Raw genomic sequence first — 26,415 nt, forward strand, 5'->3', positions numbered from 1 at the left:
GAGAGAGAGAGAGAGAGAGAGAGAGAGAGAGAGAGAGAGAGAGAGAGAGAGAGAGAGAGAGAGAGAGAGAGAGAGTATGAAAGAGAGAGAGAGAGAGAGAGAGAGAGAGAGAGAGAGAGAGAGAGAGAGAGAGAGAGAGAGAGAGAGAGAGAGAGAGAGAGAGAGAGAGAGAGAGAGAGAGTATGAAAGAGAGAGAGAGAATGAGACTATGAGAGAGAGAGAGAGAGAGAGAGAGAGAGAGAGAGAGAGAGAGAGAGAGAGAGAGAGAGAGAGAGAGAGAGTATGAGGTAGGTGTGGGTGGCGGTAATCAAGGGCACCATTGTGTACCTGGCAGCAGTCGTCCAGGATAACACCAGCCAGTTGTTATCCTCCACAAAAGCCCCGGCAGCAGCAGCGGTGGTGCGTCTGGCAGCGGAGTCCCGCACCTAAGATGCTCAACCGTCACTCCACGTGGCATTCCGTCATGGAGGGTTCCCGCCCTTGGGCACAGCGGCCGTTGGGGTCATTATGGCATGCCTCGGTCCCCTCGACCCCCCTCGCCAAACTGGTAATTGACCAGATGAGTAATGACGTCATAGGCTGCATTGGACTGGTCTAGATAATTCAACATCCTTCATGATTGGTCGTTGGCCCTCTCGTCATCAATGATGTCACGACGATAACCCTTTCAGAGGGATTCGAACCCAGGTCGCCAGGGGGTCACGAGCCCTACTGCAATTTCAATCAACGCCAGTTGATTAATTGATTGAAAAATCAATTTTTTGTCGTAGAAAATGGCATTCTGCAACACCGTTCACAACTCCAAATGGACAGAAATAGCCTTGAGATGCAACTGATTCAAACTAATTTGCAAGATTATTTCTCACACGTGGAGCCCGAACCGAAGAAAAGAGAACTGGCTCAATGGAAGCTTCTCAACATTCTTCAACGACGCAGAGTCGATGCCAGTTCTCTGAGGACGACGACGACGACGCGAGCAAGAAACCCTCCCAACACAACGACAGATCTTTCTTCTTTACTAAGAAAACACGAAGAAAAATGATTGCAAAGGGAGCGTGAAAGAGGGATTCCCGGGTACTTTGCGAAGACTGGCAATCCATCAATTATTGATCCAAGTCTTCGCGTAGAGCCTATATGTTAATGGGTTATGTTAAGACACGCGGCACGTCAAGAAGTTGCCATACTGGAGGAGTAGGTGGACCAAGGTGCCATACTGGAGGAGTAGGTGGACCAAGTTGCCATACTGAAGGAATATGTGGACCAAGTTGCCATACTGGAGGAGTAGGTGGACCAAGTTGCCATACTGGAGGAGTAGGTGGACCAAGTTGCCATACTGGAGGAGTAGGTGGACCAAGGTGCCATACTAGAGGAGTAGGTGGACCAAGTTGCCATACTGGAGGAGTAGGTGGACCAAGTTGCCATACTGGAGGAGTAGGTGGACCAAGTTGCCATACTGAAGAAATATGTGGACCAAGTTGCCATACTGGAGGAGTAGGTGGACCAAGTTGCCATACTGGAGGAGTAGGTGGACCAAGTTGCCATACTGGAGGAGTAGGTGGGCCAAGTTGCCATACTGAAGGAATATGTGGACCAAGTTGCCATGCTGGAGGAGTAGGTGGACCAAGTTGCCATACTAGAGGAGTAGGTGGACCAAGTTGCCATACTGGAGGAGTAGGTGGACCAAGTTGCCATACTGGAGGAGTAGGTGGACCAAATTGCCATACTGGAGGAGTAGGTGGACCAAGTTGCCATACTGGAGGAGTAGGTGGACCAAGTTGCCATACTGAAGAAATATGTGGACCAAGTTGCCATACTGGAGGAGTAGGTGGACCAAGTTGCCATACTGGAGGAGTAGGTGGACCAAGTTGCCATACTGGAGGAGTAGGTGGACCAAGTTGCCATACTGAAGAAATATGTGGACCAAGTTGCCATACTGGAGGAGTAGGTGGACCAAATTGCCATACTGGAGGAGTATATGGACCAGAAGTACAAAGACACCTTTAGGCACTTGGTGTAACCAAAGAACTAGGAACAGACCACATATCACCTTAGATACCGAAGGAGACCACAAGGACTTTGACTCACTAACTAAACCTCGCCACACCACATCTGACACGTGAGAACTACCAGAAATTTAGAAAAAAAAACAAATATGACTCCAATATTCAAGGGAAAAAAAGATATGAACCACTTAAACCACAGACCAGCGTCATTAATATACTTTCCATGCAAAATCCAAGGAAAAAAAAGTAATCAGGAAAATGATTGTAGACAATTTAGCGAGAGAAAGTTTGATAACAGAGACACAATAAGCCTTCAGAGAGGGAAATGTTCCCTTCAGAGAGGGAAATGTTCCCTTCAGAGAGGGAAATGTTCCCTTCAGAGAGGGAAATGTTCCCTTCAGAGAGGGAAATGTTCCCTTCAGAGAGGGAAATGTTCCCTTCAGAGAGGGAAATGTTCCCTTCAGAGAGGGAAATCTTCCCTTCAGAGAGGGAAATCTTCCCTTCAGAGAGGGAAATCTTCCCTTCAGAGAGGGAAATCTTCCCTTCAGAGAGGGAAATCATGCTTAACAAACTTGAGTTACCAAAAATAAGACAAGATAAGGATGGGTAAACTGTTTATAGCCTGCCAAAAACAGATTGCTTTAGATACACACAAATTAGTTTTGTGTGTATCACAAATAATTTTGCACACAAAAGACTGATACACTAGATGGAGTATAACAGGATAGGCCCTGGTCTGGGTAAGGGAATACCTTACGGATAGGAAACAGAGGGTCATAGTGAGAGAGGATATGTCAGGCTGTAGAGGAGTGGAAAGTGGTGTTCCACAGGGCTCTATCCTACGGCCAGTGCTCTTTTTTTATGTAACTGCCCTCGTCGGTGATGCAAAGTTAACGAGGAGAGTAAGCACTGAAGAACACTGTAGAGCACCTTAACGGACCGTAGGAGACGGCAGATTAATGGCTGCTGGAATTCAATCCAAATAAGTGTAAACTAATGAGAATGGTTGAGGGAGATAGGAGACGTAAACAAACGAACAAATCCACAAGGGCCGTGACGAGGGTTCGAACCTACGTCCGAGAGGATCCCAGACGCTGCTTTCAAGTCTAAAACACCTACGTGAGACCATTACTTGAGTATGCAGCTCCAGCAAGGAACCCAAACCTTGTGAAGCACAAACAGAAACTTGAGAGAAAACTCAAAGGATTAGCAACTAGATTAATACTTGAGAGGCCTCAAATATGGTGACAGGTTGAGAGAACTCTCCCGCTCAACCTCAGAGGAGAGGCGAAACTGAGAGCATATGATAACTACGTACAAGATCTCGAGAAAAATAAAATGTATAAATGAAGCCCATTTAAATAAAAAAAAACAGGCAAGACAAAAGAAGATCAGAGGAAACTGCAATTGAGACGAAGACAAGTGAGGAACTTCTCGTTCCCTGTACGAATGGTCGTTAGGTACTGAAGTGGTTATTGAAGCCAATTCCATCCACATCTTGAACAAGAAAATATGAGGTAAGTGATACAATGTCTAAGGCACTAATAACACGCCAGGTATGACTGGCCAGGAGGCGGGGTATGAAGAGCTAGAGCTCAACCCCCTCCCCACACACACCCACACACCTACACACACCCACACCACCCCCCCCACACACACCTACACACCTCCCCCAAGCAGCTACTCCAGGAAAGCTTACACACCTAGAGATGCTCTTCTTGATCCCCTGCTCCCTGGTGACCAGCCGTGACAGATACCTGATCAGGGCTATCAGGGCGGAGAAGGGGAAGGGAGGGGGAAATGGAAAGGGAAAATCGAGGGTGGGGAAATATAAGAGGAGACATGAAGGAAAGGGAGTAAGAGACGAGAGGGAAAGGCAGCAAGAAGTACATCCATAACCCATAACTAACCATCATCAGAGTTTCTAGATATTTACCTTAATGTTTACCTGTCTGCTTACCTACTTGTTTATCTAGTTAATTACCTATTTGTTTACCTATTCGGGCCTCGACTTGGGCCTAATTGCGCCTCCACGGAGGAGGAAGACTGAGGACACAGCTAATGAGCCAATTAAGTGCATCAAGACCTCCCTACACCCTAGTGCTCTGTGTACTCTTGAAGTTGTGGGCACATTACACCCCCACACTCACTATAAAAGGTCTGACACACCCCCACACTCACTATAAAAGGTCTGACACACCCCCACACTCACTTTAAAAGATCTGTTACACCTCTACCCTCACTATAAAAGATCTGTTACACCTCTACCCTCACTATAAAAGCTCTGACACACCCTACACTCACTATAAAATGTCTGACACACCCCCACACTCACTATAAAAGGTCTGACACACCCCCACACTCACTTTAAAAGATCTGTTACACCTCTACCCTCACTATAAAAGATCTGTTACACCTCTACCCTCACTATAAATGCTCTGACACACCCTACACTCACTATAAAATGTCTGACACACCCCCACACTCACTATAAAAGATCTATTACACCCCCACACTCACTATAAAAGATCTATTACACCCACACACATCTCTATAAAAGGTCTGTTACACCTCTACACTCACTATAAAAGGTCTGACACACTCCCACCCTCACTATAAAAGGTCTGACACACTCCCACCCTCACTATAAAAGGTCTGACACACTCCCACCCTCACTATAAAAGGTCTGACACACTCCCACCCTCACTATAAAAGGTCTGACACACTCCCACCCTCACTATAAAAGGTCTGACACACTCCCACCCTCACTATAAAAGGTCTGACACACTCCCACCCTCACTATAAAAGGTCTGACACACTCCCACCCTCCCTATAAAAGGTCTGACACACTCCCACCCTCACTATAAAAGGTCTGACACACTCCCACCCTCACTATAAAAGATATTTACCAACAACAACATGATAGAAATAAGACTCTTACCTACACGACAGCAAAATACGGGATCATTACCACGACCGAAACCGCATTTTTACCCCCTAACCGCCCCCCCCCCCCTCCGACACGACCGAAACAGCATTTTTACCCCTAACCCCCCCCCCCCCCCCCCCCGACACGACCGAAACATTGCCATTATCACAAACTACAATGATCACGACCCAAACAGTGTCATTATAACGACATAAACAGCAGCAATATCATTGCCCAAAGCACTCAGACCCAAGTGTAGAGCAGAAACAGGACCAGAGCTGCCAGGACAGCAGCTGCAACACCACCATCAACACCCACCATCAACACCACAACAGCACCACCAACACCCACCATCAACACCACAACAGCACCACCAACACCCACCATCAACACCACAACAGCACCACCAACACCCACCATCAACACCACAACAGCACCACCAACACCCACCATCAACACCACAACAGCAGCACCAACACCCACCATCAACACCACAACAGCAGCACCAACACCCACCATCAACACCACAACAGCACCACCAACACCCACCATCAACACCACAACAGCACCACCAACACCCACCATCAACACCACAACAGCACCACCAACACCCACCACCAACACCCACCACCAACACCCACCATCAACACCACAACAGCACCACCAACACCCACCACCAACACCCACCATCAACACCACAACAGCACCACCAACACCCACCATCAACACCACAACAGCACCACCAACACCCACCATCAACACCACAACAGCACCACCAACACCCACCATCAACACCACAACAGCACCACCAACACCCACCATCAACACCACAACAGCACCACCAACACCCACCATCAACACCACAACAGCACCACCAACACCCACCATCAACACCATAACAGCACCACCAACACCCACCATCAACACCACAACAGCACCACCAACACCCACCATCAACACCACAACAGCACCACCAACACCCACCACCAACACCCACCATCAACACCACAACAGCACCACCAACACCCACCATCAACACCACAACAGCACCACCAACACCCACCATCAACACCACAACAGCACCACCAACACCCACCACCAACACCCACCATCAACACCACAACAGCACCACCAACACCCACCACCAACACCCACCATCAACACCACAACAGCAGCACCAACACCCACCATCAACACCACAACAGCACCACCAACACCCACCATCAACACCACAACAGCACCACCAACACCCACCATCAACACCACAACAGCACCACCAACACCCACCATCAACACCATAACAGCACCACCAACACCCACCATCAACACCACAACAGCACCACCAACACCCACCATCAACACCACAACAGCACCACCAACACCCACCACCAACACCCACCATCAACACCACAACAGCAGCACCAACACCCACCATCAACACCACAACAGCACCACCAACACCCACCATCAACACCACAACAGCACCACCAACACCCACCATCAACACCACAACAGCACCACCAACACCCACCATCAACACCATAACAGCACCACCAACACCCACCATCAACACCACAACAGCACCACCAACACCCACCATCAACACCACAACAGCACCACCAACACCCACCACCAACACCCACCATCAACACCACAACAGCACCACCAACACCCACCACCAACACCCACCATCAACACCACAACAGCACCACCAACACCCACCACCAACACCCACCATCAACACCACAACAGCACCACCAACACCCACCATCAACACCACAACAGCACCACCAACACCCACCACCAACACCCACCATCAACACCACAACAGCACCACCAACACCCACCATCAACACCACAACAGCACCACCAACACCCACCACCAACACCCACCATCAACACCACAACAGCAGCACCAATACCCACCATCAACACCACAACAGCACCACCAACACCCACCACCAACACCCACCATCAACACCACAACAGCACCACCAACACCCACCACCAACACCCACCACCAACACCACAACACCACCACCAACACCCACCACCAACACCCACCATCAACACCACAACAGCACCACCAACACCCACCATCAACACCATAACAGCACCACCAACACCCACCATCAACACCACAACAGCACCACCAACACCCACCATCAACACCACAACAGCACCACCAACACCCACCACCAACACCCACCATCAACACCACAACAGCACCACCAACACCCACCACCAACACCCACCACCAACACCACAACACCACCACCAACACCCACCATCAACACCACAACAGCACCACCAACACCCACCATCAACACCATAACAGCACCACCAACACCCACCATCAACACCACAACAGCACCACCAACACCCACCATCAACACCACAACAGCACCACCAACACCCACCACCAACACCCTCCATCAACACCACAACAGCACCACCAACACCCACCACCAACACCCACCACCAACACCACAACACCACCACCAACACCCACCACCAACACCCACCATCAACACCACAACAGCACCACCAACACCCACCATCAACACCATAACAGCACCACCAACACCCACCATCAACACCACAACAGCACCACCAACACCCACCATCAACACCACAACAGCACCACCAACACCCACCACCAACACCCACCATCAACACCACAACAGCACCACCAACACCCACCACCAACACCCACCATCAACACCACAACAGCACCACCAACACCCACCACCAACACCACAACAGCACCACCAACACCCACCATCAACACCACAACAGCACCACCAACACCCACCATCAACACCACAACAGCACCACCAACACCCACCATCAACACCACAACAGCACCACCAACACCCACCACCAACACCACAACACCACCACCAACACCCACCATCAACACCATAACAGCACCACCAACACCCACCATCAACACCACAACAGCACCACCAACACCCACCATCAACACCACAACAGCACCACCAACACCCACCACCAACACCCACCATCAACACCACAACAGCACCACCAACACCCACCACCAACACCCACCACCAACACCACAACACCACCACCAACACCCACCATCAACACCACAACAGCACCACCAACACCCACCATCAACACCATAACAGCACCACCAACACCCACCATCAACACCACAACAGCACCACCAACACCCACCATCAACACCACAACAGCACCACCAACACCCACCACCAACACCCACCATCAACACCACAACAGCACCACCAACACCCACCACCAACACCCACCACCAACACCACAACACCACCACCAACACCCACCACCAACACCCACCATCAACACCACAACAGCACCACCAACACCCACCATCAACACCATAACAGCACCACCAACACCCACCATCAACACCACAACAGCACCACCAACACCCACCATCAACACCACAACAGCACCACCAACACCCACCACCAACACCCACCATCAACACCACAACAGCACCACCAACACCCACCACCAACACCACAACAGCACCACCAACACCCACCATCAACACCACAACAGCACCACCAACACCCACCATCAACACCACAACAGCACCACCAACACCCACCATCAACACCACAACAGCACCACCAACACCCACCACCAACACCACAACACCACCACCAACACCCACCACCAACACCCACCATCAACACCACAACAGCACCACCAACACCCACCATCAACACCACAACAGCACCACCAACACCCACCACCAACACCACAACACCACCACCAACACCCACCACCAACACCCACCATCAACACCACAACAGCACCACCAACACCCACCACCAACACCCACCACCAACACCCACCATCAACACCACAACAGCACCACCAACACCCACCATCAACACCACAACAGCACCACCAACACCCACCACCAACACCACAACACCACCACCAACACCCACCACCAACACCCACCATCAACACCACAACAGCACCACCAACACCCACCATCAACACCACAACAGCACCACCAACACCCACCACCAACACCCACCACCAACACCACAACAGCACCACCAACACCCACCACCAACACCACAACAGCACCACCAACACCCACCACCAACACCCACCACCAACACCACAACAGCACCACCAACACCCACCACCAACACCCACCACCAACACCCACCACCAACACCACAACACCACCACCAACACCCACCACCAACACCCACCACCAACACCACAACAGCACCACCAACACCCACCATCAACACCACAACAGCACCACCAACACCCACCACCAACACCACCAACACCCACCATCAACACCACAACAGCACCACCAACACCCACCACCAACACCACAACAGCACCACCAACACCCACCATCAACACCACAACAGCACCACCAACACCCACCACCAACACCACCAACACCCACCATCAACACCACAACAGCACCACCAACACCCACCACCAACACCACAACAGCACCACCAACACCCACCATCAACACCACAACAGCACCACCAACACCCACCACCAACACCACCAACACCCACCATCAACACCACAACAGCACCACCAACACCCACCACCAACACCACAACACCACCACAAACAATACGCAAGAGCTGGTACCTGGGCTGGTCCTCTCTATCTCTCACGGTATCGATATCCAAGACGACCTCCGCTGCTTCCTTAGAAGATATCCAACCTCAGGGAAAGATGAGACACAAGTCTAGACTGGCAGGGTTTGTGAGGGAGACTAAGTTCCTGGAGTTGCTCTTCCACTTGAGGGCGAGGTGTGGACATACCTCCTGCATCACCCCTCGAGGGATAGCCAGAAACTCGAGGATAACACCCCCTTGAGTAAGAACGATTTGGAGCAGGAGGAAGATGGAGATAACTAAGAAAATAATGTGTGGTTTGAGTTTCTCCTTTGTTGAACTTTCCGTAAGCCGTTTGTGGTTGATAGTTAATCTCTAGTCGTTCACTAGTTGTTCATTAGTCGAAGTAATCATGTCTCATTACATTTTTCGATATCTTGGTACAATGACACAATTGCAGCTCTTCCAGTAATCTGGTAAAGTACCATTTTCCCACGCTTGCTGGATTCTTCCCACGCTTGCTGGATTCTTCCCACGCATGCTGGAATTTTCTCACGCCTGCTGCGAATTCTTCTCGTTCCATTCCCTTTTCACCGCTGTATTTAAATCATTTTTAAAATTTCGATGCCTGCAACTTTCCCAATTTTTAAGAGTCTATCTCAACACTTCGTTTCTTATCCATCTATTTATTATTAGCTGATGTTCTACTCTGTACTCTCCTCATAGTATGAAAATGGATAGTGTTTACATTTACACTTGTAAATGTAAACACGATTTGACATCACAAATGAAAATTTGCCATCACATTGTCAAAGATTTTCTCCACATACTTCAAATTCATTCCTCATTCGGTTGCCCAATCACTTTGGGATGGACGGTAGAGCGACGGTCTCGCTTCATGCAGATAAGTGTTCAATCCCCGACCGTCCACAAGTGGTTGGACACCATTACTTTCCCCCGTCCCATCCCAAATCCTTATCTCTAATCCTTATCACTCCTTTACAGTGCTATATAGTCGTAATGGCTTCCTCGACCAGGCCTCCTTTTTGTTACACACACCCAGGAAGCAGCCCGTAGCAGCTGTCTAACTCCCAGGTACCTATTTACTGCTAGGTGAACAGGAGGCGAATCAGCATGAAAGAAACTCTGCCCATTTGTTTCCGCCACCGCCGGGGATCGAACCCGGAACCTCTGGGCTACGAATTCCGAGCGCTGTCCACTCAGCCGTCAGGCCCCCATTATCGCAGTGGCGATCATGGTGCCGCTGTTGTCGTGGGTGATGGAAATGGTGTTGTATTTGTTGTATTGTATGCGGGGGTGTTGGGCCGTGGTGGTGCGGGGGTGTTGGGCCGTGGTGGTGCGGGGGTGTTGGGCCGTGGTGGTGCGGGGGTGTTGGGCCGTGGTGGTGCGGGGGTGTTGGGCCGTGGTGGTGCGGGGGTGTTGGGCCGTGGTGGTGCGGGGGTGTTGGGCCGTGATGGTGCGGGGGTGTTGGGCCGTGGTGGTGCGGGGGTGTTGGGCCGTGGTGGTGCGGGGGTGTTGGGCCGTGGTGGTGCGGGGGTGTTGGGCCGTGGTGGTGCGGGGGTGTTGGGCCGTGGTGGTGCGGGGGTGTTGGGCCGTGGTGGTGCGGGGGTGTTGGGCCGTGGTGGTGCGGGGGTGTTGGGCCGTGGTGGTGCGGGGGTGTTGGGCCGTGGTGGTGCGGGGGTGTTGGGCCGTGGTGGTGCGGGGGTGTTGTCGATTCACGTGTTTCCGGGCGATATCTGGCAACCGTCACCGGGAATTGATTCAAAACCAAAAATAACTGGTGTGTGTGTGTGTGTGTGTGTGTGTGTGTGTGTGTGTGTGTGTGTGTGTGTGTGTGTGTGTGTGTGTGTATTCACCTAGTTGTGTTTGCGAGGGGTTGAGCTTTGCTCTTTCGGCCCGCCTCTCAACTGTCAATCAACTGTTTACTAACTACTTTGTGTGTGTGTGTGTGTGTGTGTGTGTGTGTGTGTGTGTGTGTGTGTGTGTGTGTGTGTGTGTGTGTGTGTGTGTGTGTGTGTGTGTGTGTGCGCGCGCGCGTGTCTGCGTATAAGCGCTGTCTATCTCTCTCCTGTTAACACCGTGTTATAATTAATCCGATTACTATCATTAATGTCTCCTTCCCGCAACTTAGTCGCTATTCACCGCCATGGCTTCAAACTGCACTCAGACCCCAAGCTGGAAAAAAAAAGTTTAAAATGAATCGTTCCCAACTTGAGTATCCTCCTCCCCCCCCATACATCACCCCCTATCCTCCCCTATCAGCCACCCTTACACCACCATCTATTTCCCTTACCAGACGACCCCTTACATCATCTCTCTCTCTCTCCCCATTTCTCCCCATTTCGGAAGCTTGGGTCTTGGATGGTGGACATGGATGCTGTGCATCACTCCCGTCTTTCTTCAATATTGCATGAGATGAGGAGTGCAAGATGGGGGTAGAGATGGGGTGTGTGGGGGTGTATGGGGTGTGTGGGGGTGTAGGGGGTGTGTGGTGGGGGTATAGGGGTGTAGGGGTGTGTGGTGGGGATGGTGAAGTGGGGGGGGGGTATTATGAGGCATGTCATCAGGGGTCAGATTCACGAAGCAGTTACGCAAGTACTTACGAACGTGTACATCTTTGCTCAATCTTTGACGGCTTTGGTTACATTTATTAAACAGTTTACAAGCATGAAAACTTGCCAATCAACTGTTGTTATTGTTATAAACAGCCTCCTGGTGCTTCGGAGCTCATTAACTGTTTAGTAATTGTAAACAAAGCCGCCAAAGATTGAGAAAAGATGTACAGGTTCGTAAGTGCTTGCGTAACTGCTTCGTGAATCTGGACCCAGTAATCTCCAGTACAATTACGGACGCTGAAGCCGTTCTTACACTATAATCCGGATTCATCCAGCCACTATGTCCACGTATCCGCCGGATTGTCGCCAAAGATCGAGCTGTTTCGTAAGCGGTGATAACAATTCTAGCCATAAGAGGAAGATATATGCCTCCTTGTGTCTCACACAACTTGAATACTCCCAAACACTTTCCTGTCGCAGCACTTACGAGAGGGCAGCACTTACGAGAGGACAGCACTTACGAGAGCGCAGCCCCGTCCTCGCTGGCGGCCCTGTCCGTAAGCGAAAGTAAATACGGGTTCAGAAAGCCGGATAAACCGCGCTGGCCGGGTTCAGAAAGCCGGATAAACCGCGCTGGCCGGGTTCAGAAAGCCGGATAAACCGCGCTGGCCGGGTTTAGAAAGCCGGATAAACCGCGCTGGCCGGGTTTAGAAAGCCGGATAAACCGTGCTGGCCGGCTTTAAAAAGCCGGATAAACCGCTCTAGCCGGGTTCAGAAAGCCGGTTAACCGCTCATGACAACTTAAGGACCAGTCATTGCTCGTCATAATTAGTTTCGACAATTCACGCCTTCTCCATATACGATTCCTGATAGTTTGAAAGTATGTAATATATATGTAGTTCTGGGGGTAGACTTCTCCGTTTTCTATGTGTTCGTATATAGCCTTGAAATTCCGTACTTTGGAATACATGCGTTATGAGGGGAGTAGATTCATGCGTTGTGAGTAAGGAGGGCGCATGTATTATGAGAGAAGGCGGTGCATGCTTTATGAGGGATGGGAGCGCATGCGTAGTGATGAGGGAGCGACAAAAAGGTCAGCTATCCAAGTGTGAGGAGGGAGATGGATGTCCGATAATGCAATATATTCTGCTTTCTTCCAATCGGTTTCATCTTTAACGTATCGTGAGGCACATCCCCCTCCCTTTCCCCCTTATCTCCCCCTTTCTCCCCTTACCCCCCTCTTCCTCTCCCACTCTATCCTCCTCGTCCCCTTTCTATCCGCTTCCTCCGTCCGTCCGCTTGCAGTTGACATAGAAAATAAATTTTTGATTGAACTCTGGATTTGTATGTTTGTGGTGGATTTTTAATAACATGTGTGACGGTATTTTACGCGAGCTCTTGAGTAATGATGTGTTACGCGAGCTCTTGCGTAATGGCGTGTTACGCGAGCTCTTGCGTAATGATGTGTTACGCGAGCTCTTGCGTAATGACGAGTTACGTGAGCTCTTGCGTAATGGCGTGTTACGTGAGCTCTTGCGTAATGTCGAGTTACGTGAGCTCTTACGTAATGACGTGTTACGCGAGCTCTTGCGTAATGACGAGTTACGTGAGCTCTTGAGTAATGTCGAGTTACGCGAACTCTTGCGTAATGTCGAGTTACGCGAACTCTTGCGTAATGACGAGTTACGCGAACTCTTGCGTAATGACGAGTTACGCGAACTCTTGCGTAATGACGAGTTACGCGAACTCTTGCGTATCGTAAATTATGATCTACGATCATAAGCTCTTATGATCTAAATCTGATCTAAGAAGCCAGTTCTGGTCGTTATGACCTGACTTACGGAGCGCGAGGGATAAACTTTACGTTTCTTATCGGACACCGGTCAAGATGTTTCGGACATCTTGACCGGTGTTCATCACTGTTCCCTTCAGTCCCACGCAGGATAGATGTTTCGACCCAGTGACGAGGCCACGAAGGTGGAGGTAATACAACCATCTTGTAGTGTGGTAGGACCGTCTTGTAGTGTGGTAGGACTGTCTTGTAGTGTGGTAGGACCGTCTTGTAGTGTGGTAGGGCCATCTTGTAGTGTGGTAGGACTGTCTTGTAGTGTGGTAGGACTGTCTTGTAGTGTGGTAGGACCGTCTTGTAGTGTGGTAGGACTGTCTTGTAGTGTGGTAGGACTGTCTTGTAGTGTGGTAGGACCGTCTTGTAGTGTGGTAGGACTGTCTTGTAGTGTGGTAGGACCGTCTTGTAGTGTGGTAGGACTGTCTTGTAGTGTGGTAGGACTGTCTTGTAGTGTGGTAGGACCGTCTTGTAGTGTGGTAGGACTGTCTTGTAGTGTGGTAGGACCGTCTTGTAGTGTGGTAGGACTGTCTTGTAGTGTGGTAGGACTGTCTTGTAGTGTGGTAGGACCAGTGGATCTTAATTACTGCAGGTTGTCCCCCCCCCCCCTCATGCTGGGGGTGTACTGGTAGATAAAATGAGTCGACCAGTAGGAAACCAGGCCAACAGAATAGTAACCAGTAGTCTCTGAACACGTGACGGAAAAACAGCTGTTACCTCACAACAGCTGTTACCTCACAACAGCTGTTGTCTCACAACAGCTGGTACCTCACAACAGCTGTTACCTCACAACAGCTGTTGTCTCACAACAGCTGGTACCTCACAACAGCTGTTACCTCACAACAGCTGTTGTCTCACAACAGCTGGTACCTCACAACAGCTGTTACCTCACAACAGCTGTTGTCTCACAACAGCTGGTACCTCACAACAGCTGTTACCTCACAACAGCTGTTACCTCACAACAGCTGTTACCTCACAACAGCTGTTACCTCACAACAGCTGTTACCTCACAACAGCTGTTACCTCACAACAGCTGTTACCTCACAACAGCTGACGCCACTAATGACACAACCGCCTCACAACCGCTCGTCTTAATTTGATCGTTTAATAATCCTAATTGCTTCCGGGAACTGTTGATCAGGATAAAAATATATGATACCAGGAAGGGATGTTAGTGATTTGCTGTTCTTGTTAGTATATTTGTTCTTTGTTATTAGTATACCTGTTCTTTGGTGTTGTTAGTATACCTGTTCTTTGGTGTTGTTAGTATACCTGTTCTTTGGTGTTGTTAGTATACCTGTTCTTTGGTGTTGTTAGTATACCTGTTCTTTGGTGTTGTTAGTATACCTGTTCTTTGGTGTTGTTAGTATACCTGTTCTTTGGTGTTGTTAGTATACCTGTTCTTTGGTGTTATTAGTATACCTGTTCTTTGGTGTTGTTAGTATACCTGTTCTTTGGTGTTGTTAGTATACCTGTTCTTTGGTGTTGTTAGTATACCTGTTCTTTGGTGTTGTTAGTATACCTGTTCTTTGGTGTTGTTAGTATACCTGTTCTTTGGTGTTGTTAGTATACCTGTTCTTTGGTGTTGTTAGTATACCTGTTCTTTGGTGTTGTTAGTATACCTGTTCTTTGGTGTTGTTAGTATACCTGTTCTTTGGTGTTGTTAGTATACCTGTTCTTTGGTGTTGTTAGTTTACCTGTTCTTTGGTGTTGTTAGTATACCTGTTCTTTGTTATACTCCTGGACCAGCAGCGTTACTGGTATACTCCAGTGTTGGTATACACTATTGTATTAGAAACCACTACTCTAGAAACCCTTAAGAGTGAGAGGTAACAAGCCACAAGTATGGATCAATAAACCTATAGTTTCCTGCATTCTTGTATGCTGTTCCTCCCAAGTTTAGTTCAATTTTATATTTACATTTTTTTTCTTCTCAATTTACGGTAATAACAAAAGGTGATGAACGTGGCTAATTATTACGTCTCTTAAGCTGGAATTAATAACTTAACGAGGCAGCGAGGAAAGCCGGAAATTAATCCGCTAATGAGATGAGATAATTTTCAGTTGAAGATTAATTTTGTGTATTATTTTTGGAGTATTTGAAGGAAAAATACAACAGCCAGCGGTCGTCTTGAAGATAATACAATATTTGCCAAATAAAGTATATTACTGGAATAAAATTGTAGTGAATTTATTGATAATTTAATTTTGATCAGATGAGATCGACTCTAGATCTTATTAGATAAATTGATCTCTTAGATAATTGTGGTTGTTTCAGATTTAGCTACTCTGAATGAAGTGTCCATGTAGCACGGGCTATGCCCGCCAAACACACACCGCAACTGCGACGTTGGTACAACGTTCGGACAAGTTTTAACACCACCTAACCAGCTATAACAACCAATATAGCAAGTTGTAACAACGTTCTAATACGTCATAAACACGTTAAGCCAAGATGTAACAACTTTATTACAAGTTGTAACAAGCGGAAAATAGAGACAGTTTCGGTTTGTGTTTCCAGGGTGGTGAGCCCGTGCCTCTAGATAAATAGATCAGGAGAGTGACGTGTATGGGATGGTGAGATGGGGGTGAGGGGAAGTTAAAATGTCACCATACAACCAGTTGTATGGTGATACGTTCCTCACTTGAGCCTATGTATTCATGCCCAAACACACTTGGGGTGGACGGTAGAGCGACGGTCTCGCTTCATGCAGGTCGGTGTTCAATCTCCATATTGGCGCACAGGAACTTTTCCTTGCACTATTATGAAGACCTCCTGGAACCTTCAGTTAAGATATTCACACACTTCTGTGTCGAGCTCAGTGAAAGCGTCCTGTCCTACAACCCCCCCCCCCTCACTTTTAGATCACGTGTTCTTTAATTGGTCTCTACTGAGCACCTGAGATAATACCAAGACGGATGTCTAGTGAGCGCTTGAGCGTGTGTACCAACTGCTCAGTACTGAGCACCAGGATCTTCTTCTTGAGGTTATCTTAAGATGATTTCGGGGCTTTAGTGTCCCCGCGGCCCGGTCATCAACCAGGCCTCCACCCCCAGGAAGCAGCCCGTGACAGCTGACTAACACCCAGGTACCTATTTTACTGCTAGGTAACAGGGGCATAGGGTGAAAGAAACTCTGCCCATTGTTTCTTGCCGGCACCCGGGATCGAACTCGGGACCACAGGATCACAAGTCCAGCGTGCTGTCCGCTCGGCTCCCAATACGTTAGGATTAGGATACACTATTGGATACGTACAGTGTACGAACAAGATAAAGAAAAAACACGCTATTTCTGAGTAATGTTGTGTTGAACCTTCGTGAACCACGCCAGCTGGTTCCAGGTTTGGCTACACCTGCGGGCCCCACGAGAGGACCACGTGAGCCACACCTGGGTCCCCACGTGAGCCACACCTGAAGGGCGTGAGCACCTCACCTCCCACACACCTGTCAGTCACCTGGCCTCAAACACTAGTCTTCCCAGTGTTGCCGAATTTGTTGAATGTTGAAGAAGTTTTGAGTTGCACCACGTCCTCACCTAGTTGTGCTTGCGGGGGGGGGGTTGAGCTCTGGCTCTTTGGTCAAGCCTCTCAGCCGTCAATCAACTGGTGTACAGATTCCTGAGCCTATTGGGCTCTATCATATCTACACTTGAAGCTGTGTATGGAGTCAGCCTCCACCACATGTGCTCCAACATGTCCTGTGCTCCACAGGACATGCTGGAGCACATGTACTGTGTCATGAGCGTCCCGTGTTGCAGGATGATGGTGTGCAGGCAGGTTGCCAGCTCGCCTTGTGTGCTGAGCAGTGCCCAGTATGTTCTAGTGTTCTCTAAGGGTGTTCTAGTGTTCTGTAAGGGTGTTCTAGTGTTCTTTAAGGGTGTTCTAGTGTTCTTTAAGGGTGTTCTAGTGTTCTCTAAGGGTGTTATAGAGTTCTTTAAGGGTGTTCTAGTGTTCTTTAAGGGTGTTATAGTGTTCTCTAAGGGTGTTATAGAGATCTTTAAGGGTGTTCTAGTGTTCTTTAAGGGTGTTATAGTGTTCTCTAAGGGTGTTATAGAGTTCTTTAAGGGTGTTCTAGTGTTCGTTAAGGGTGTTATAGTGTTCTTTAAGGGTGTTATAGTGTTCTTTAAGGGTGTTATAGTGTTCTCTAAGGGTATTATAGTGTTCCCTAAGGCTGTTATAGTGTTCTCTAAGGGTATTATAGTGTTCTCTATAGTGTTGACAGTGGTCTCTACACCGGGGTGTTGACAGTGGTCTCTATACCGGGGTGTTGACAGTGGTCTCTATACCGGGGTGTTGACAGTGGTCTCTATACCAGGGTGTTGACAGTGGTCTCTATACCGGGGTGTTGACAGTGGTCTCTACACCGGGGTGTTGACAGTGGTCTCTATACCGGGGTGTTGACAGTGGTCTCTATACCGGGGTGTTGACAGTGGTCTCTATACCAGGGTGTTGACAGTGGTCTCTATACCGGGGTGTTGACAGTGGTCTCTACACCGGGGTGTTGACAGTGGTCTCTATACCGGGGTGTTGACAGTGGTCTCTATACCGGGGTGTTGACAGTGGTCTCTATACCAGGGTGTTGACAGTGGTCTCTATACCGGGGTGTTGACAGTGGTCTCTACACCGGGGTGTTGACAGTGGTCTCTATACCGGGGTGTTGACAGTGGTCTCTATACCGGGGTGTTGACAGTGGTCTCTATACCAGGGTGTTGACAGTGGTCTCTATACCGGGGTGTTGACAGTGGTCTCTATACCGGGGTGTTGACAGAAACTGGCAATAATGAGCTATGGGAAAATCATTATATATTTTATCTCAAGACAAAAATTCGGCGGAGCTCAAAACATGTGTGGCAAATACACTCTAATTAGCTAACTGACAAACAAAATTAAACTGTCAAAAAAATACCCATTGTTGAGGGGGTGAGTGACGGGACGTGAGGTCATAGGTCCCGTCTATAGTAAAGACAGGCACCGTCCAGAAAAGGTTTGAAGGACAAGTAACGGTAAGATTTATTGTTGCTATGAATCGTAAAGAAATGAGAGAATCATTTTTTGGAGCAATTAGGTGACTTGAACCGGCGTTCAGGTGGTTCCCAGACATTTGAATTAGCCCACTCAGCCACGATAGGTCTAAAGCCTATCAACCCGGAACTCACAGTGAGGTTCTGTAGGCCCGAAAACCGGTGCCCAACCAAAATTTTACAATAAACCCGACTTCACTCAGGTCAGAGAAAGAGGGAATTGTCAGTGGGAAAGCATCAAGCCTTTACGACTATATAGAACTGGGACGGGATCAGGATAAGGATTTGGGATGGGACGGGGGGGAAGGAAAGGTGCCCAACCACTTGTGGACGGTCGGGGATTGAACGCCGACCTGCATGAAGCGAGACCGTCGCTCTACCGTCCAATCTGTTTCTCCTCCAGAAATAGAGACAGAAACAGAGAGTAAGCAACAAGACAGACACAAGGACAGACTATTAAACAGATTATCGGTGTCGTTGAAATGCCTGTTTTTATGAAACCTGTAATATAGTAAAAGCAATTTTAATTAAGAATTCCCGCCAATTCAGAAGTGTGTGTGTATTCAATCCCTTGCAAAGACTGTTATTATAGACGGCCGGATAAACAAACACTCAGACAAACGCGTTTCCCAACATCGATATTCGATAAGGATTGCACAACAATCTCTTGCAGTGTTCCACTGTCAGCTTTGCCGATCATACCAGCGTTTGTTATGCCTCAAAAAGCCTAGTTCGCTGTCGAAGGGAATATGATTGAACCCGCCTTAATCTCCCAGTGCTCCGATACGTTAAATGTAACCCTTAGTGTGTCTGGCCTCGATCCCCCACTAGTGATTTCCAATATTGTGTTGATGTTCTAGTTAGTGTAGCGTTTCTCGCTGAAGTTAGAATAGCGTTCCTCGCTAAAGTTAGTGTAGCGTTCCTCGCTCTAGTTAGCGTAGCGTTCCTCGCTCTAGTTAGCGTAGCGTTCCTCGCTCTAGTTAGCGTAGCGTTCCCTCGCTCAAGTTAGCGTAGCGTTCTTCGCTCTAGTTAGCGTAGCGTTCCTCGCTCAAGTTAGTGTAGCGTTCCCTCGCTCAAGTTAGCGTAGCGTTCCCTCGCTCTAGTTAGCGTAGCGTTCCTCGCTCAAGTTAGCGTAGCGGTTCCTCGCTCAAGTTAGCGTAGCGTTCCTTCCCCTGTCAACTACTATATGGCTGATTAGAACTATGCATTTCACCGCCATATACCTTGAGGCAAAGGTAGGTTAGGTCAAATTTGGGACATTTCTCTGTCCATGACTTCTGTGCTTTCTTTGTTATTTTGAACCATTGGAACTTTGCCCCCTACCCACCAGGAGGTCAGAGGTCACCCTCTACCCTCCCCACCACCACAGCCAGTGTTGCAAGTAGCAACATTTAGCAATGTCCAACCTTCCATCCCTTGTGGAGTACCGCCACTGATGGATAGTGCAATTATAAGTGGCAGGGAGAGAGTGAGGGAGAGAGCGAGAGAGAGAGAGAGAGAGAGAGAGAGACAGAGAGAGAGAGAGAGAGAGAGAGAGAGAGAGAGAGAGAGAGAGAGAGAGAGAGAGAGAGAGAGAGAGAGAGAGAGAGCGTGTGTCAAGCCCTAGACCGACCTGGCCACCGTCATCATTACGGCCAGACTCTATTTATGTAATTAGTAAGTACCTGTGTCCCACGAGATGGCGCCCTCCCACATCTGTCCCAACCCTCCCACACCTGTCCCAGTTCGGCCACAGCTGTCCCAACCCGGCCATACCTGTCCCAAATCACCTGTTACATTGATTGTGACTTGAGAACGTGTACCAATGTGCTACAGAGACCCCTTAAATGATGGGGTATGTATAATTAAAGGCTTTCATTATATATATATTATATATATATATATATATATATATATATATATATATATATATATATATATATATATATATATATATATATATATAGTGGCTCAAGATGGCAGCAGGTATCACCAATGAACAATTTGAACAACATTTGATACAAATATGTGACTGTACCAAATAAAATATCAAATCAATATTGGGAAATGACTGAAAGGTAACCTCTATATTTTGTTTAACATTTAATATTAAAGTGAAATGCAGAAAAATATAAAAAATACAATTAGTGGAAGGAATTAATGAATGTTTGAACATATATCACATTAAGTATTGAATAATAATCTGGAATTTAATGCATTCCCCCCCCATGTGGTATTGGAATTGTGTTTTGTGTATATGTATATTAATGTATATGCAATTGTTTTTAGTATTATGTATATAAATAACTCTCTTTTATATCAACCCCAGACACCCCCCCTTTTACACCCCCCCCTGATTGTCCTGTACCCCTCGCTCCTGTCACTTTCCTCCTGTACAATCATCCCAATCATCACCCAACTACAATCACCCTAACTAACTACCCAGCTACAATCACCCCACTAAGCACCCAACTACAATCACCCCAACTAATCACCCAACTACAATCACCCCACTAACTACCCACCTACAATCACCCCACTAACTACCCACCTACAATCACCCCACTAACTACCCAACTACAATCACCCCAACTAATCACCCAACTACAACCACCCCTCTAACCACCCACCTACAATCACCCCACTAACCACCCACCTACAATCACCCCACTAATCACCCACCTACAATCACCCCACTAATCACCCACCTACAATCACCCCACTAACTACCCAACTACAATCACCCCAACTAATCACCCAACTACAATCACCCCACTAACCACCCACCTACAATCACCCCACTAACCACCCAACTACAATCACCATACTAATCACCCACCAACAATCACCCCACTAACCACCCACCAACAATCACCCCACTAATCACCCACCTACAATCACCCCACTAACCACCCACCTACAATCACCCCACTAATCACCCACCTACAATCACCCCACTAATCACCCACCTACAATCACCCCACTAACTACCCAACTACCCCCACCAACACATGTACTCCCTGCCTGGGCCGAGTATTCACAGAGAGGTCACTGTAGCGCAGAACTAACAAAACTTGACTTACTAGTTAGTCAGTAAGCTACTGTCGCGGCCTTAACAACCCACAGTTGGCAGGACTTAAACCGCACACTAACCGCCTTAAGCGGGACCAAAGAGCCAGAGCCCAACCCCCGCAAGCACAAATAGATGACTACAACTAGGTGAATACACTCACCCAGAACAACGTCTCCTAAGTAATGTTTCACACAATATTTTATTTACATAACTTACACTAGTCGCTACACTTGATAAGATAAAAAAAAAGCTTTACCATCACATATATCAAAAATAATTTAATCTACAACTGCCTCGATGAACGTTTTTCAAAGGCAGTTAACCCGGCCTCCTTCGTCTAACAACCAGAGATGGTTAAGTAGTAATTCAATTCCTCAGTCTCCTGATCAACCACAAATGACAATGAAGAAGTCAAAAAGCTTCCCTCTTAGCCCTTTATATCCTTCTATCTTGCTTTACCTTACCTAGGAGCCGGCGGCTGAGCGGAGAGAACACTGGACGCGTGATCCTGTGATCCCGGGTTTGATCCCGGGCGCCGCCGAGAAACGATGGGCAGAGTTTCTTTCACCCCTGATGCCCCTGTTACCTAGCAGTAAAATAGGTATCTGGGAGTTAGTCAGCTGTCACGGGCTGCTTCCTGGGGGTGGAGGCCTGGTCGAGGACCGGGCCGCGGGGACACTAACCCCCGAAATCATCTCAAGATCATCTCAAGATAACTATATATACCTCTATGATGTTTTCCCTCTATCATAAAAAGATACTCAAATGTGGCTTGGTGGCACCGTAGAGTTTCGTACCTACTGTGAAAATTCTAATGAAATTCTAATGAGAAGTATGAGTGATTCATCAGTAACAGGATTTAGATATCATCCCAAACGCTGTGTTGGATTGCCGATCTTGTCATTTGCTATCGTTTGCAATCAGCCAGTTTGAGTAATTAATACCTGGACACTTGGGTAATATTAAGTCTATCAATGCACTTATCAACATAAACAATTTATATTTACTCTAAATGTGTCTGTTGCGGAACTATTGGGCAGTGAACTGTATATGTTACTGGTAATCACCGTTACTAAGGTAACTGTTATGTCACTCACCACATATGCACTACTATAAGTACTATATTTATAGTATAGATAGTATACTATAGATAGAAGTAGTTATACTACTACTATAACTACTACTGTCGTTACTATAAGTACTCCAAAAATAGGAGGATGGGCTGCTCGAAATAACCATACTTCAGGTACATTAATCACTTACTTGCAAGATGGATAGTTTGGGTAATTTTTGATTACTTGAAGAGCACCAGTCTGTAAATTGATTTAATTTCAAAGGATATACAAGCTGTGTGTGTGTGTGTGTGTGTGTGTGTGTGTGTGTGTGTGTGTGTGTGTGTGTGTGTGTGTGTGTGTGTGTGTGTGTGTGTATAGGGGCTTCGTGTGTGTGTGTGTGTGTGTGTGTGTGTGTGTGTGTGTGTATAGGGGCTTCGTGTGTGTGTGTGTGTGTGTGTGTGTGTGTGTGTGTGTGTGTGTGTATAGGGGCTTCGTGTGTGTGTGTGTGTGTGTGTGTGTGTGTGTGTGTGTGTGTGTGTGTGTGTGTGTGTGTGTGTGTGTGTGTGTGTGTGTGTGTGTGTGTGTGTGTATAGGGGCTTCGTGTGTGTGTGTGTGTGTGTGTGTGTGTGTGTGTGTGTGTGTGTGTGTGTGTGTGTGTGTGTGTGTGTGTGTGTGTGTGTGTGTGTGTACTCACCTATTTGTGCTTTCGGGGGTTGAGCTCTGGCTCTTTGGTCCCGCCTCTCAACTGTCAATCAACTGGTGTACAGGTTCTTGAGCCTACTGGGCTCTATCATATCTACACTTGAAACTATGTATGGAGTCAGCCTCCACCACATCACTGCCTAAAGCATTCTATTTGTCAACCACTCTGACACTAAACAAAAAAATGATAATGTCTCTATGGCTCATTTGGCCACTCAGTTTCCACCTGTGTCCCCTAGTGCGTGTGCCCCTTGTGTTAAACAGTCTGTCTTTATCTACGCTATTAATTCCTTTGAAAATCTTGAATGTGGTGGTCATGTCCTCTCTAACTCTTCTGTCTTCGAATGACGTGAGGTTTAATTCCCGTAGCCTGTCCTCGTAGCTTAAACCCCTCAGCCTGGGTACTAGTCTGGTGGCAAACCTTTGAACCTTTTCCAGTTTAGTCTTATGCTTGACTAGATATGGACTCCATGCTGGAGCTGCATTCTCCAAGACTGGTCTGGCATAGGTCTGTGTGTGCGTGTGTGTATGTGTGCGTGTGTGGGTGTAGCATGATTGCGTGCAGTGTACAGCACCCCCCGACCGGCGTGGGTGGGTGGTCACAGCGACATCTATCACCACGCTAACTACGATCTCTCACCAATTTGCTGACGCATTCAATAAAGCTAATTTTACCTACTCGTGCCCCAAGGTTACGACCCTTGTCCAGAATCATGGCATTATCTGACCTCTCCTGCGGGCGGAGTGACTCGGGGCAGGCACACGCTCAGGGAGGGAGACATTATGAGCAGGGAAAGGGTTAAAGTGCAAGGGTTAAGGTGCAAGGGAAAGGGAGATATGGGTAAGTGAGGAAGGCGACGTATAGACCTACACGGAAGAAGAGCTTGCCGAAGTGCATGAAACTGCCCCTTCAGGAGAGGTAGTCACCCTCTCTCGAAGTGCTCATTCGCGGCAATGAGTGGAAATGCGTTTTTCTCCTGTTGCCGCGATCGCCTCAATGATTTTGGCTTATGTGTTGCCGAGCTCAGTGTTGGTCTCTTGTGTTGCTATAGAGCACAATGCAAGCCTCTAGCGTGTTGCAGAACATGTTGTTGGTCTCTCGTGTTGCTAGAGAGCACAATGCAAGCCTCTAGCATGTTGCAGAACATGTTGTTGGTCTCTCGTGTTGCTAGAGAGCACAATGCAAGCCTCTAGCATGTTGTAGAACATGTTGTTGGTCTCTCGTGTTGCTGGAGAGCACATTAGAGCTATTGTCCGTGTTGCAGAACACATAAGATGTAGTACATCTTATACTGGGTGCTCACAGTAGGTCTGTGCAATATTCACCTTGCATAAGACAAGTTTTGGTTCAACATGTGTGCACAATCCTGGTCTGGTTGAAATTAAGATGCACGTTGCATGGTTGAAGATGAGGTTCAGTTACTGTGAAAGTCTGGAGCTTGCTTAGGGCCTCAGAGCCTGTCAATGTTAGGGGGTCAAGTGCTGCTTCAACTCCTGGACCTGACGAGTGAGGGGTAGGGAAGGTGGTGAAGGGCAGGGAAGGTGGTGAAGGGTAGGGAAGGTGGTGAAGGGCAGGGAAGGTGGTGAAGGGTAGGGAAGGTGGTGAAGGGTAGGGAAGGTGATGAAGGGTAGGGAAGATGGTGAAGGGCAGGGAAGGTGGTGAAGGGTAGGGAAGGTGGTGAAGGGTAGGGAAGGTGATGAAGGGTAGGGAAGATGGTGAAGGGTAGGGAAGGTGGTGAAGGGTAGGGAAGGTGGTGAAGGGTAGGGAAGGTGGTGAAGGGTAGGGAAGGTGGTGAAGGGTAGGGAAGGTGGTGAAGGGTAGGGAAGGTGGTGAAGGGTAGGGAAGGTGGTGAAGGGTAGGGAAGGTGGTGAAGGGTAGGGAAGGTGGTGAAGGGTAGGGAAGGTGGTGAAGGGTAGGGAAGGTGGTGGAGGGTAGGGAAGGTGGTGAAGGGTAGGGAAGGTGGTGAAGGGTAGGGAAGGTGGTGAAGGGTAGGGAAGGTGGTGAAGGGTAGGGAAGGTGGTGAAGGGTAGGGAAGGTGGTGAAGGGTAGGGAAGGTGGTGAAGGGTAGGGAAGGTGGTGAAGGGTAGGGAAGGTGGTGAAGGGTAGGGAAGGTGGTGAAGGGTAGGGAAGGTGGTGAAGGGTAGGGAAGGTGGTGGAGGGTAGGGAAGGTGGTGAAGGGTAGGGAAGGTGGTGAAGGGTAGGGAAGGTGGTGAAGGGTAGGGAAGGTGGTGAAGGGTAGGGAAGGTGGTGAAGGGTAGGGAAGGTGGTGGAGGGTAGGGAAGGTGGTGAAGGGTAGGGAAGGTGGTGGAGGGTAGGGAAGGTGGTGAAGGGTAGGGAAGGTGGTGAAGGGCAGGGAAGGTGGTGAAGGGCAGGGAAGGTGGTGAAGGGCAGGGAAGGTGGTGAAGGGCAGGGAAGGTGGTGAAGGGCAGGGAAGGTGGTGAAGGGCAGGGAAGGTGGTGAAGGGCAGGGAAGGTGGTGGAGGGTAGGGAAGGTGGTGAAGGGTAGGGAAGGTGGTGAAGGGCAGGGAAGGTGGTGAAGGGCAGGGAAGGTGGTGAAGGGCAGGGAAGGTGGTGAAGGGCAGGGAAGGTGGTGAAGGGTAGGGAAGGTGTGGT

The 26,415-nt window shown here is 48.5% G+C and overlaps 2 protein-coding genes across 2 annotated transcripts; one reads left to right on the forward strand and one right to left on the reverse strand.

The window, feature by feature from the left end:
• Positions 1–1,167: 1,167 nt before the first annotated feature.
• On the reverse strand, positions 1,168–1,962 carry LOC138370347 (uncharacterized). Its single transcript, XM_069334676.1, has one exon. The coding sequence runs from the start codon at positions 1,960–1,962 to the stop codon at positions 1,168–1,170; it is 795 nt and encodes a 264-aa protein (XP_069190777.1).
• Positions 1,963–17,665: 15,703 nt separating this feature from the next.
• On the forward strand, positions 17,666–18,217 carry LOC123747936 (uncharacterized). Its single transcript, XM_045730147.2, has one exon. The coding sequence runs from the start codon at positions 17,666–17,668 to the stop codon at positions 18,215–18,217; it is 552 nt and encodes a 183-aa protein (XP_045586103.2).
• The last annotated feature ends 8,198 nt before the right edge of the window (positions 18,218–26,415 follow it).

Source organism: Procambarus clarkii, chromosome 4, assembly GCF_040958095.1.
Source record: "Procambarus clarkii isolate CNS0578487 chromosome 4, FALCON_Pclarkii_2.0, whole genome shotgun sequence".
Classification (NCBI taxonomy): domain Eukaryota; kingdom Metazoa; phylum Arthropoda; class Malacostraca; order Decapoda; family Cambaridae; genus Procambarus; species Procambarus clarkii.